This window comes from Gekko japonicus, unplaced genomic scaffold (genome assembly GCF_001447785.1).
Source record: "Gekko japonicus isolate JY-2015 unplaced genomic scaffold, Gekko_japonicus_V1.1 scaffold674, whole genome shotgun sequence".
Taxonomy (NCBI): Eukaryota; Metazoa; Chordata; class Lepidosauria; order Squamata; family Gekkonidae; genus Gekko; species Gekko japonicus.
In genome coordinates, this window is record NW_015172574.1 from 695,318 (window position 1) to 709,851 (window position 14,534).

Here is a 14,534-nt window from a genome sequence, read left to right on the forward strand (position 1 = left end):
AAATGAAATGGCTGAATTGCCAGTGTCGGAACGAAACACCGACCCAGCGCACTCCAATGGGAGGTTCACTATCAGCACCCTGATCAGCACTGAGGACAACGGCAGGATGCATTATGGGCAGACAGATACGGCCCCCTACGACACCACCCAAGCCAACCACCTCACCACCAACAGCACTTTCTATATGCGGACCTTTGGCTACAATACAATCGACGTTGTGCCGGCTTATGAACACTATGCCAACACAAAGATCACCAGCGAAACCAAGAATCCCAGACCCACCCTTGCCGATCTGCACTCATTCCTCAAGGTAAAGGCAAACCAGGGTGTTCTCTGATGCCGTGGTGCCAAAATTGTATGACTTTCCCCTAATCTCTCCTCCAAACTTAGTAATATGATGAGCCGGCAGGCAGCATTGACTGTTCTCTATTTCCTGTCCCAGCCATGTATGGTTTGGCAAATGTTTGAAAGCAACCTTTATTTCCCTCGCCCAGGGATATTTCTTCAGGTTCTTTAGCCCCACTGCTTTCCTCTCTTCTCCTGACTCCAAAGGAAAGAACGATGGAGGAATGCAGCTTTTGAATCACAGAGCGGTCCCTTGCCTATCACTTCCTTCCCTGCATTTTGAGAAGGCAGCAGGGAAGTGGATCCAAATTGCCCCAGTTACCAATTACTTCGCTATCATCAGAAAGTTCAGGCTGAGCAGGAGATACATGAACTACACTGAGGGTCTTTGGAGCTTTGTAAGTTTTCCCTCTCATAGCTGAATCTGAACGTGCATCAGTTTAAGATAGGGGTTATAAGGGAACAGTCCCTTTGTTTTCAGTGCCCAGTTTCGTTTCCATTGAACATGAGGGGTTACGATAAAGAGGAGAATACCAATGAGCATATGTAGAGAGCATTCTTTCCCCATTAATAAATCATAGTCAACCCTCTCAGGTCCCATCTTCTGAGATCTCAGGGGATACACCGAACTGAGGTTCCCATCTTGAGGAACCACTAGAATGCTTAGATTTTATTATACTGACAAAGCATTGGGCCTTTGAATCAAAGCTGTCACAGAAGGCAATTCAGGGAAACGTTACCTTTAAACTATGCCTTGACAGAGCTGGGAGTACCAATCCTGCTGCCCCCATATAAAGCATCCCTTGTGAATTTAGCAGTATGCTTCTCTACTTGGTGAGAGTTGAGAGTTTAGAACCCAGGGGGGGGGCAGCTGTGTGAAACATGTACCTATTGTATCAGCTACGACGTGAACCTTTGTATGAAATGGCTTCAGTTCTCCCCACTTGCATTCCAAGCAGCTGTGTTTAAAGCCCTTTTGATTGCCGTCAGATTCCCTCACACTACTGTCTTGTAAGATACTCCAGTGCTAAATTGTGTTCTCAGTCAGTATCTTGTTCTTTGTTATCTTTTCCACCATTGGCTTCCCCCACCCTTACAGCAAGAAAGTATCCATCTCCGCCCTCCAGCATATGAACTTCATAGAGACGATGGCCTTTCTGAAGGAGAGACTGAAGAAGGGGCCAGTGATGGTGCCGAGAACCCCCAGGGCGAGCCTGTTCGTTTTGGGTGGGCTAAAGGGGTGATGGTAAGTTGCCACTTGCAGTGCGGCACAGTGATGTTAGGCCTGCTTGTAAATTTTCTATTTATTTACGATGTGGAAACTCAAATTCTGCAAACTGGATGCATTATGTCAGAGAAATTTAACTCACCTCCTGTACATATGCCAGTGCTGTCAAGGTTCAACCGACTTGTGGCCACCCCAGCCAAGGGCCTTTCAAGGCAAGTGAGAAGCGGAGGTGGTTTGTCATTGCCGTCTTCTGCAGAGACGTCTTCCTTGGTGGTCTCCCATCCAAGTAGACCCTGCTTAGCTTCTAAGATCTGACCAGATCAGGCTACACCATGCTGCCTTTCTCTCCCCCCCCCATCTTCTATAGTATTAACTAAACAGGTAAAACCTTTCCTTCTAGCCTCTGCCCATATGAGATTCTGTATATTCACATACAATAACGGGATGAACTATTCTGTGGGGTTCAAATGTTGTTGTTCTCAATGGTGTGGATTGGCTCTTGCTGGCTTTTCTATTGACAAGAGAGGGAGGAGGGGTCCCTTTTGACCAGCAAAAAAAGCTATGCAAAAGATTGTGGGACCCATATGAACAAAAGCCATGTGGCATAGGGGCTGCAGTGAATAGGGCAGATAGGATCTAGTTGTATTCAACCTTTTTAAAAAAGGGGTTTTATTTTAAAAGCATGGGGGTTTATTAGACCCCCAATACCTTAAATGAAAAAATTAAGCAACAGCTAAAAATAATGACCCCCCTGCAAGAGCTTAAAAGCTTTTATTTCACAACTCAACCACTTATTTTATGTAGCTTTCAGGGGAGCTGTATTGCTGTACTCTTTTACTGTAAGCAATAACTCTTAGTATAATTTTGTGTTTCGTTTCAGTTTGAGACACTGTACAATACAGCATCTCAGGTCTATTTCAAATCAATAAAATTATTTTGGCAAATGTAACAGTTGAATTATTTATTAACAGTTATTTATTAACAGTTTATTATTTATTAATAGTTGAATTATTTATTAACAGTTGAATTATTTATTATTTATTATTTTAGATCAATAAAATTATTTTGGCAACATTAGAGGGCTCAGTAAATTTATCTAACCCTTGAATGATTTATTCCACTTCCAAAGTTCAAATTTCCCTAGTTTTTAACATTTTGTTAAGGGAGGATTGATGGAAGGGAAAGTATAAAGGTTTGGATCTCAGACTGCAGAATGAGAGAGGCAGGGGGAAGAACCATTCAACAAGGAAGAAAGAAGTTATGTGAGGTACATGGAATTAACCAGCATCCCCCAACACCTGGAAGCCATTCTCAGACTTAATCAGACACTATTCATCTTTTCCCAAGTTTCGGTACAGAACTCAGTCAAGAAAATGGCTTTTTTAAAAATCCCAGAATCATCCACAAAGAGCCCTGCTTCCGCTGATGCTAGTTTCCAACAAGGCCAGGTGGAGGTGGCTTGCAGAACGGCTGGAAATTCAGGGCAGAAACAAAGATGGGAGTAAGAGGGCAACGTGAACTGGAGGAAGACAGCCAGAATTAGGATCAGGGAGGAGATGAACCAGGAAACACTATGGTGGTTTCTGGGAGAATCTTTGCTCCCTAAAATTGTTGAGAGGAGCACCATCAAACTGGATTAAAGGATTTAGTGGACCAATCTAGAACTCTCTTGGAGGGTCTGTGAATGCGTAAATTCTGGTGCTTTCTCTTGTCATGCTGTTTTTTAATCTTTAGGAATCCTCCCATGGGAGAATATTTATTCATGTATATATACATCAATGCACGCCTCCTCTACCTCTTCACCCATTTGGATTCTGTCAAACAAGTCCCCCAGTCATTCCCCTATCCTGTATTAATCCCAGGCTGTATCACCAGATCAGTGCAGGGCCTCATAGGTTCAGGCTTTGAAACTTTCTTTCAGATGCTGACTGTATTTATCCTGATATCTGAGCTACTTCCCTGTTTCTGAGGTTTTGTCCTGGCTACATCTTAGTGATTCTGTCCAGCTATTGTTGTTTCCCCTTCTAGATTCGGTGCATGCTTAATATTTGGGGTGTCATTCTTTACCTGCGGCTGCCGTGGATCACTGCACAAGCAGGGATAGGTAATGTACCTTTAAACAACTTATATACTCGTATACCCGAACAGTGAAATCAGGAGGGCACTGACTCCAGTGTAAACCATTCTAGGGTCATAAATGTAATCCCTTACAAACACTGCTAGTCCTAATATATCAGGGGAAACTAGGATGATAAATGCCTCCAGGCAAAGATACCCTCAATGTGCCTTGCAAACAGAATTGCAAAAGATTTTTTTTTAAATCAAATTTTCCAAACTATGTCCCATGGAAAAACTATTAACTTGCCATGAGAAAATAAATTAATTACCGGTACAAATTTAGACCAAATTGCTCACTCACAGAGAAGACTGCCTCCTGCATCTCTGCTTGATTTACTGTTCTGTACTTGCCTCCCCCCAACTGGTCTCTTTTAAGGGGTGGGAAATTCTACTGCCCTGAATCGTTCAGTCACTCAGTACTACAGACGCATAGCAGCATTACCACCCTTGGGGAGGTTGCCTGTTATATCTCTGTATGATTCACAGATCTGGTGTTGCCTATCTCCCAAGCAGCATATCCTGGGTGCAGGATGAATCAATTACTTTTGATGCAGCAGAAGTCCAGAACAGGGATTCATGCAGAAACACAGAGGGCAGGCTCTTTTGGGTCAGGTACTTTGTATTCTGACATATTCTGCAACTAAATCTTTTCAGGAGCAAGAGTTTATCTCCTATTTTAATTCAGGAAAGGTATGCCTCAGATTTCAGATTCATGGGAAATACTGAAAAACCTCCTGCTCTGATATGGCAGAACAAAGCAAGGATTGGCTTTTTGCTTTGGAGAAGAGGAAGCTGTGGGGAAAGCATCCAGAAACACATCAGTGGGGCCCATAGCAATGATGGGTGTCATATAGGGAAAAATTTGGTGTAACCGAGTTTATACTATATACTGTAGTATAATGTAAAATAATTACTTTTCTCCACAGCACTGACATGGGTGATCATAATGTTGTCTGTGACAGTGACCACCATCACCGGGCTTTCAATCTCAGCGATTTCTACAAATGGCAAAGTCAAATCAGGTAGTATTTTATGCCTAGCTGTAGAACTTGGCAAAGTTCCACAGAATGTCTCTCTCACGCATGGTATGTCTTCCTTTATGATCACAAACATGCTTTTAATAATGGTATTTTTATCTGGCCTGTCTTCTCATGAAAGTTCAAGGAATTCTTTAGGGTTTCCCATCTGATGCTGTCCAAACCCACATTTGCTTAGCTTCAGCAAGGTGATTTCATTCTGTCTTCAGACAATGTCATGAGACCACTATTTTAATAAGATCTGTATGTGCCGTTAAGTCACAGCCGAGTTATAGTGACTCCAGCGAGAGGCTTTCAAGGCAAGAGAAGCAGAGGTGGGTGGCCATTGTCTTCCTCTGTAGAGCCTTCCTTGGTGCCCCCCACCCAAGTACAGATCCAGCTTAGCTTCCATGATCTGATGAGATCAGGCTATAACATACTATTCCACATGTAATAGGAACTGTGCCTGGCCCAGAATTTGAAACACAAGTTTCTTTCAGCTTGCAGAAAAGGTAGAAAGGATCTTCAAGGATCTTCTCAACTATTTCTGAGATAGGGAGGGAGGTAGATGGATACTAAATTATCCCTAAATGTTTCCTTAACTGCCCTCTCCCCTTCCTAGGAAGCCCCTTGGGAGGAGGTGGGTGTGCAAACAGGCATATTTCATAACTGGGCGCTACCTAGTAACTGGTTCTCCTTTTTACCACCACCAATACCAGCTCTTCACACCTTACAGAATTCACAGATTGTGTCTGGGGTCCCCACCCTGGGTAACAGTCTCTACTCATATACTTGCTGTGCCCATTTCAGATTGTGACCACAGCATGTTTAGAGAACAAGGTAGGCTTGATGGGTGAAGTTTGGAGTATTACCCTTTTTTTTTGGGGGGGGGGATGCCTGCTGCCACTGATTTTAATCGGAAAATTTTCAGTTCTTAAAAAAAGAAGCTCTTGTTCTTTCAGTGCAAATGCAACACATTTTTCTGATTATTATTTTTTTGTAAGGCAAATCAGTGCTTCAGCTGGAGTGTTCACTCCCAGGCCCCACTTTGGCTATGTTCCTTTCTCTTTACCCCATTTGTGGTTTGTCCTGTTGTTATCCTTGTGCTAGTTCCAGGGCCCTTCTTCAGAAATAGGTTGGTCATTTATTTAGATATTTATACCCTGTTTTTCTCCACAGTGGATACCTGTAGTGCCTTATAACATCACTCTCCCCTACCTCCATTATTATCCTCACAACAATCCTCCGAGGAAAGTTAGGCTGTGAGAGGGTATGACTGGCCCAATGTCACCTAGTGAAACTCCATGGCAGTGTACGGATTTGAACTTGGGTCCCTGAAATCCTAGTTCAATACCATAACCACTGTACAACGTGGGATAGGGAAGAAAATGAGAGATCACCCATCAAGGCTCCAGAAAGCTTGGAAGGGGCCTTCATGTAGCTCTTGCATATCAGTACCCTGACATCAAAGTGGTCAATGCAATCCCCAGAAACAAGGTGTGGGGTAACTGGATCGTTGAAACTGAAGTAACGGTTTTCAAATTCTTATCTGTTAGGTGGGACCTATTTCCTTATTTCCAGAAGCCTTGGGCCTGAGCTGGGAGGCTCTATCGGCCTCATCTTTGCTTTTGCCAATGCAGTAGCTGTGGCCATGCACACCGTGGGCTTTGCAGAAACAGTGCGGGACCTTCTTCAGGTGAACATTGAATGATCATGTGTGGTGGTAGCTATACCTTCCTTTGTCAAAAAAGTTTTAATATTTATTTATTGTGAATTGATTTGATGCTGGTACACCAAAGCCCAATCAATGCTCTATTTGGTAAGGCTTGCCAGTTCCAGTTTAGAAAATTCCTTGAGATTTTATTATCATAGACTCCACCCTCCAAAGCAGTCATTTTCTCCAGGGGAAGTACTATCGGTAGTCCGGAGATCAGTTGTAATTTTCAGAGATCTCCAGGTCCCAACTGAAGGATGGCAGCCCAATATTAGGTTGGAGTATTATTTCCAAGACTTAACATTTCATTTCGCCAAATACTAGTAAGACTTTTTTTTAAGGCTTAGCCATACCTGGACTTTAAACGCAGAGTCAAAAGGTTCCAGGAGGGTTGTCATAGTAGTCTGTGGCAGCAAAATGAAACAGGGCTCCAGTGGCACCTTAAAGACTATTGATTTATTTCCTTCATTTATACCCAGCCTTTCTCCCCAGTGAGGATGAAAAGCAGCTTACATCATTCTCCTCTCCTCCATTTTATCCTCATGAGGTAGATTAGGCTAAGATTATATGTGTCTGGCCCAAGGTCATTCAGTGAGCTACCATGGTAGAGTGGGACTCAAACCCGGGTCTCCCAGATCCTTGTCTGATGCTCTAACCATTATACCATGCTGATGGTCAACAAAATATATTCAAGGATAAGCTTCCATGAATCAGGGCTCACTTCATCCAAATAAAAGGGTAACCCAATAATCACTGCTCAGAGGCATTGTATGGGGGAAAAGACATTCCCCAATGTCAAGGCACATGGGAGAAATGTGTCCTTTTGGTCTTTGGGACCTATTCAGAATTGCATGAGGACAGTGATGATGCATTGTCCTCCTCTTCTGGGGCCAAATGGAAAAGCATGCCCCTGTAGAGTTAATGCTGAGCTTCTGTGCATGACATCCTTTCCTGCGATTTTTAGCAATGGGCTGACAAAAAGCCCCCCCTCCCCAAATGTGAACTACTCTTCAATACGTATAGGTCGATTTCACATTACCTTGTTAAACTGCATGGCTTCTGTTATTGACCCATCATGGAGTAAACCAGTACAGGGATGGCTGTTTCACACAGCATTTTTTTTCCAGCAAGGAGCTGTCTCTGAAGTGGTGTGTCATTTCAAACTGCACCACTCTCTTTTCCCGCCATTTTCCCTCACGTGCACGATCTTCCTGAGAGGGGTTTTTAAAAAACATTCTATTGGGAGCGGTGCACTATGGTGCTGAAGCAGGATCACAAATCAGTGCCATAGCAACTCCCTTGAGTTGCCTGGACTCCATTTAGATACACTGAGACCGATTTCCCACAAGCTGCTGCTCCGCGCTCACTCTTCCCTTTGCCCCGATCATACATGTCAATTTCACACTATGTGCTGCGCCACATTTTGCCCTGCAGCTTCACCCGATTTCCCTGTGTCTACTCAATCTTGTTTTTTTGAGGACTGAGTAGACGCGAGGGAAATCAGGTGAAGCTGTGGGGCAAAATGTGACCGCCGCAGCACATAGTGTGAAATTGACACGTACGATCGGGGCAAAGGGAAGAGCGAGTGTGGAGCAGCAGCTTGTGGGAAATTGGTGTGACATTCACTACCACTGTCACCTGGAAACAAAGAGCGTGTTGTGGAGGGGGGGGAACTGGACAGTTTTGAAACCCAGGAAGCTTTCCTTCCTTCCTTAACTCCCACAAACCATGGAGTGTGTGTGCTTGAGTGTGTGTGCCTGAGTCTACACTTCCTCTAAAGCAAACTTCTTAAAAACCGACCAAACTTCTGTCTCACCATTCACTTATGCCCCTGATCTCCCACTTAAACACACTGTCCAATCAGGTATTTGTTTCCAGGTGACAGCAGTAGCAAATGTCAATGTATCTAAATAGAGTCCAGAGATCTCAATGGAGTTGCTATGGTGCTGATTTGTGGTCCTGCTTCAGCACCACAGCACTCCCAATAGAACATTTTTTTAAAAAAAATAAGACAATTGCGCACAGGGAGAAAAGGGGCACAAAAAACCCCATCATTGCAGGAAGCGCTATGGGGCATTTTATACAGCACTCCTTAGCACTTCACACGTGGTAGGAAGGATTGAAGATTGGAAGAAAGCAGTTTGAGTCAACAACACTTCAGGCACTGTTCCCGAATGGGACAGAAGCGTGTTTGTCTGAACAGGTAAATATATTCCATTAGGAACCAGTTACTAAAATGGGTCTGTCTGAAATGACATAAGAAACCCGTTAGTAACCAATTCCTGAAATGGAATGCACAGGCTGTCTGAAATCAGCCATAGTTTCAACCAGCTTCTCTTCAGACAACCCCAATTCAGCTCAGGGCAATGGTAGTGCCTTGGCAAATTCTTCCTCAACCCTGTAGCTATTCCCCTGCTTCCCAGTCTTTTTACTCTCCCCTGAAAGAACCATCTAGCCAGGTCTCCCTTTGCCCTGTTGCTAAGGCAACACCTCACAGAGACTCTTCTCAATCCCCCCTTCTTAAAGGCTGTACTTATTATCACTTATGGCTTCAATTTAAATAAATGCACATGTTACTGAAACCTCAGAATCGGGACCTCTTGAGAATGAGGGAAGGATAAGGAATTCAAAAGATCTAAAAGAAGAAAAAAAGCCCTGCTGCATTAACACACCAGAGCCAAAATAGCTTCCAAAAATGAACAAGTATTTGTTTAATTCACACATGTACACAGACATAGTTAAAATATGTTTCTACCAATTAACCAACTTACAGGACAATATTAAGCAGGTACACTCAGAAGTCAGTGCAGTTTTATTCAGTGGGCCTTACTTCCAAGAAAGTATTCTTTGGATTGCAGCCTGTAACTTTGTCAAATTACTATATCAGTTAAATGGATGAGTGCCTGAGGCCTTAATATGTATATATAATATATACAGATAAACTAGATTATAGGAAGTGGCTACTTTTTGCCTAATGAAATAGCTAAGGTGAGAAGATATAACAGCAATGTTTAAGCAATTAGTGGGGAAAGATATGCAATTTGAGATGTATGAATATGTATATTTACATTTTTGGTTCACTTTTGTCCATGATGGAGAAGTCCATTTTTGACCAGCCTATTTGGGGGGGAGTGGGGGGGAGTTTCACATTTTCCTTCTTTCTTTCATTAGTTTTGTTTGTTCTTACGGGGTCATTTCATAGAAAAAGAGGTGCAGGAGCTCATTAGCGTAACTAATTAGCATAACTTATTTGCATATACCACACCCCCTGACATCACCGGAAGTATGTCAGAAGGCAACACCCACTGCTCAGGCTCCACCCCAAAAATCTCCAGGTATTTCCCAACTCAGAGCTGACGAGCCTACCTGGAGGCTTCAGCACAAAGAAAATAGTCAAGTTCAGGGGATGTACATTGGTCTCCCCTCCTCTATTTGGGCCTCACAATGCCCCTTAGAGGTAGACTAGGCTGAGAGAGTGGCTTGCCCACCATCACCTAACAATCTTCATAGTGCAGTCAGGTATTTGAAACTGGCTCTCCCAGATCCTAGCCCAAACATCTGACCACTACACCCACAGGGTCTCCCAATAGCTCCAGGCTACACTCCGGCCACCAGAGAAAGTGCAAACAAAGGGCTCAGAGGTTCAACATAACAGATTGATTTGAGACGAGTGTGCAAGGAAAGTGGCAGAGGGGGGAAGGCTGGTCTTCTCTTGCTAAGGTAGAGGTGATGCAGTTTCAGCTCTTGGATCTCTGGCTAGTGACGAATGCCAGAACGTCCTCCTCCCTCCACCTTTACTTTCTGGGAGGGGGAGAAAGAAGCAAGCAGTTTGCCACTGCTCATTCTCTTTCCAATGGCTGGGGCTTGTCTTCTACTTACCACAATGGGGGTGGGGATGGGCAATGTTCCCTCTAATCTTTTTCCCTTCTACTGAGTGGAGCAGTTCACATCCTAAGCAAAATGTAACTGCTGTAATCTTAATTACCTCTGCAGGACAGATGGCAAAGTTTAAGTGTTTTTACTCCCCCATTTTAAAAGCACTATGTGCCGCTCCCAGATCAAAATGCACAAATATCTAGTAGAATGAGTACTGAGAGAGGAAGATTTCTCCAGTCAACTTGTGCAGCTTTCTGCAGATGGGCAAGCATCTCCTCTTGAACTTCTGCCTGCTGCATATCTTTTAAGGGCCTGAAGGACCCACAAAAAGGTGGTAATCTTTATAATTACAATTAAGGATGTGCAGTTAACACCTCACAAGAAAAAGCAGAAAAAAGTCTTATGGGAAAAAACAAGTATACTGAACACATACCAATCAAACGGTACAGAGATATGGGGATGGCTTTGATTCCGAAGTTTCAACAGAACTTTTTTTTAAAGGATGAAATGCAACAGCTATTCAGTTTCCAAATCTAAATAGGCACTGTAAAAAATAAAATAAAAATCACATTTCTGCTTTCTCTAGCATATGCCCCCAATCTAAACATACTGCCAAACACTTGGGATTCTCAAGGAGCAACTGAGAATGCAGTCTTACAATTTATTTATTTATTTATTTATTTATTATATTTATACCCCGCCCATCCCGCAAGCGGGCTCAGGGCGGCTAATACTGCGGTACGATGTACCTAATTAACATACATAAGACTTAAAACTCTATAAAATATCATAAACAAGTACTTTAAAACATGAATTAACAATTTCTACTAAAGTGATAATGAAAGCTTGTATAACAGTTTTAGGGACAAGGAAAGGATAGGTTAAAGGTGTCTTACCTCAGTGGTATGCAAGGGTCCGCTAAGTTAGCTGACGTTTTCTGTTTCCTGTGGATTCCCATATTTGGGGTTGCTCCAAGCAGGCTTGCAAAACACTGAAGGCTGAGTTTCTTTTCTTAGGAATACAATTCTCCTATCATAGACCCCACAAATGACATCCGCATTGTTGGAGTTATCACCGTGACTGTGCTGCTCGGCATTTCCTTGGCTGGAATGGAATGGGAAGCTAAGGTGAGAAGTTCTTTCTTATATAAACAAAGGGGAAGAAACCAAAGCTGATCCGGTTGGGAATTCCAGGCAGGTAAAAAAGTCTCCAGCATTCTGCCCCTCACCTCTTCAAACACCTTCCCCAAACCCAGTTTTTAAATGTCCGAGGGAGCCTTCATCCCCTTTGTTTCATCCCCTTCATCAGCTCCTTGCTAATTATCTGAGCGGGTACAGGCTTGACTTACTTTAGGTCCAGTTGTGGTGATCCTGCCATTCCTTGAATCAGACCAGGGCTTGACTTATCAGTGCTGGCCCCACCCCTTCTTCAAATGTGTGCTGTGTTGCTGCAATGTTTGCTGGACCAGAATTTCAAAAGAAGTATGTTTCTCTGTGTGTTGGAGGCAGAAGTCATTAGTGGACAGCTGCCTACTTAGAGCACATCCTAATTTTGAGGGGTGTGTATATTCCCCCACTTAGAGCACATCCTAATTTTGAGGGGTCTGGAGTATATTTTTCCTCCCCTTTTATTATACTCCTGAAAATAAATGTTGCTGTGTTACCTGTGTTGTGCTATGAATACCTTCAAAGCACACAGTTCCTCGTGTGCTTATGATGCCATCACACACTGCTTTTCATATTGTCCACACCTATGACATTGGTCTATCAAGGTCTGTATGAACTGGAAGCGCTCCAAAGTTCCCAGCTGAGATCTTTCACATTACCTACATTCTTTCAACAGGAAACGCCAGGGACTGAACCTAGGACCTTCGGATCGTAATGCAGATGTTCTACCACTGAGCCGTAGCCCTTCCCCTGGATCAATACAGTTCTCACGCTATATTTGCTTGGTCTTGCAGGCCCAGGTTCTCTTCTTCATCGTCATCATGATCTCCTTTGTAAACTATGTTGTTGGGACAATAATTCCGGCAAGCGTGGAGAAGCAAGCAAAAGGATTCTTCAGTTACAGAGGTAAGCAGCTGCTGGCATGAATGCTTGATGCAGAGGAGAATCTTCGTGCATTGCAAGCCCCCAGAAAAGGTACTATGACAACTAAGCAAAAGAAACGCAAAGGCCCCATACGGCTGAGGTAGCTGGTGAGACTGTCAAGTCAACAAATTAAAGTTAATTGCTCCGCTGAGCAATAGCCTGGATGGCCCAGGGTAGCCCAGTCTCATCAGATCTTGGAAATTAAACAGGGTTGCCCCTGGGTAGGACTTGGATGGGAGACCACCAAGGAAATCCAGAATTACTACTCAGAGGCCCCGGTCACACGGCAAAGTTGCTGCGGGAGAGGCACGGATGGTGGGTGGATTATCCGGGCACGATCACACCCCAACAGCTGGGAAGTGGAGCGCACCCGTGGCTTACTACCGACAATGCGCCTTTAAAAACTAGTACCTCCAAGGTACTAGTAAACATTTGCCATGGGTTGCCTCCAGACGCCAGTGGTGTGATCGTGCTGGCGCGCAGCATTCTCCTCCGGTCCCTCGTTTACCCGCCAGCGCCGAGGGAAGGACCCATGGTGTGCCACTAGCGTGGCTGATCGCGTAATCACGGATCAAACTGCGCCGGGGCAATTAGCCATGCCTCCCCCCCACGATATCCGGCCCATGTGACCGGGGCCAGAGGCAGGCAACGGCAAACCACACTGAAAATCTCTTGCCTATGGGGTCGCCATAAGTCAGCTATGACTTGATGGCACTTTACACACTTTAAACACACACACACGCAAGCAAACAAGCAATAGCAACAACAAAACACTTCCATTTTCCACCACAACCCCATTCCAAAGAGTTCACCAAATCCTAAGAACAAAAAATCCTACAAGACAACAGATCTACTACTCCACATCAGGTCCCTGGGGAGGAGAGAAAGAAGCTGCACCCCAAAAATGCTTTAGCTGACTTCCAGCAGTCTCTGTTCACTTTTCTCTTTACCAAAATCTAAACTACTTTTGTTCATGCAGACACTTGCCTGCTCCATCCCTACAGCTGGGGGTGAGTCACCTCTTCCAAGTCTTGGTGGGTTCTTGGACAGAGCCAATTCCCAACCTGTCTTCTTGTTTTAAAGAAAAATAGGAGGGGTGGCGGTGAAGCCTTGCTAGTACATTGAGGAAAATACCATGAAAAAGTATGGTTAGCCTGAACTCGCTACAAGCATAAACTGTTTCTTCTGTTGCAGCGGATATATTTGCTCAAAACTTTGTGCCCCACTGGCGTGGGCCTGATGGCAGCTTTTTTGGGTTGTTTTCAATCTTTTTCCCATCTGCTACTGGCATCTTGGCAGGAGCCAACATTTCAGGTGATTTGAAGGTAGGAGTTGCTGGCAGGGGCCCCCAGGGAAAGGTGGGCTGGTGTACACCAATGGGGTCTCATGGGCCTCCCCGATGGCTATGGGCATGCACATGGCAAACCAGGGAAGAGAAGACAGTTCAAATGATCCGTATGCCTGCTGTTTCTGACACGTGCAGCTGGACTTTCATGGAGATGGACTGTACCCATTGTTTTATAATATATCTGTTTACAAGCAGGGGACCCATAAGGATTTGCAGAGGGCATCTCATTTCTCTTCCACCACTATTTCTTCTTTCTCTTCCCTGAAAGCCCCCACAGCCTCTCCTCTTTTACTGCTTTCTTCCCTCCTTCCCACCTATTAGACAACCTACCTCCCCCTCCATCTTCAGCTTTCCCTCCTTCCCTCCCCAGCACTCTCTGCCTGGGAAAACTATGGACCAGTTGTGCAGTACTAGGCATGAGGCCAGGCCCAATTGTGTAGTGGGGAACCTGCAAGGACTTGTGAGGGGCACCTCATTTCCCCATGTATCCCCATCCCCACTGTAATGTATCCAGTCCAGACCGCGTGGCCAGCTTGGGTTCCACGCGGTCAGGCACAAACGTCGAGACAATGGACAATGGACTATGCGGATCCTAGCCCACTCCAATCAGGGGGCCAGGTTCCCAGCCAAGAGCCTATGAGACTCTCGGCCATTGTAAATAACCTATTGGGAAGTGGGGGGGTGTTTTGGGTGGCGGTTTCTCAGGGAATATAAGCCGGCCTGCGAGCCAACCAAAGTCGTCTTGTTCCTGATCAAATAAAGTACGCTTTGCTGCAATCACTCTCCGTCTGCGTACATT

At 44.5% G+C, this 14,534-nt stretch overlaps 1 protein-coding gene across 1 annotated transcript in view; it reads left to right on the forward strand.

The window, feature by feature from the left end:
• The first annotated feature begins 7 nt into the window (after nucleotides 1-7).
• The window catches only part of SLC12A3 (solute carrier family 12 (sodium/chloride transporter), member 3), a 47,965-nt gene continuing 33,438 nt past the window's right edge, over nucleotides 8-14,534 (forward strand). The window contains exons 1-8 of the mRNA XM_015421395.1: nucleotides 8-310; nucleotides 1,445-1,591; nucleotides 3,602-3,677; nucleotides 4,618-4,713; nucleotides 6,264-6,403; nucleotides 11,314-11,424; nucleotides 12,258-12,369; nucleotides 13,582-13,712. Coding sequence (XP_015276881.1) covers nucleotides 8-310; nucleotides 1,445-1,591; nucleotides 3,602-3,677; nucleotides 4,618-4,713; nucleotides 6,264-6,403; nucleotides 11,314-11,424; nucleotides 12,258-12,369; nucleotides 13,582-13,712 — 1,116 coding nt within the window. The remainder of the gene's footprint in view (nucleotides 311-1,444; nucleotides 1,592-3,601; nucleotides 3,678-4,617; nucleotides 4,714-6,263; nucleotides 6,404-11,313; nucleotides 11,425-12,257; nucleotides 12,370-13,581; nucleotides 13,713-14,534) is intronic.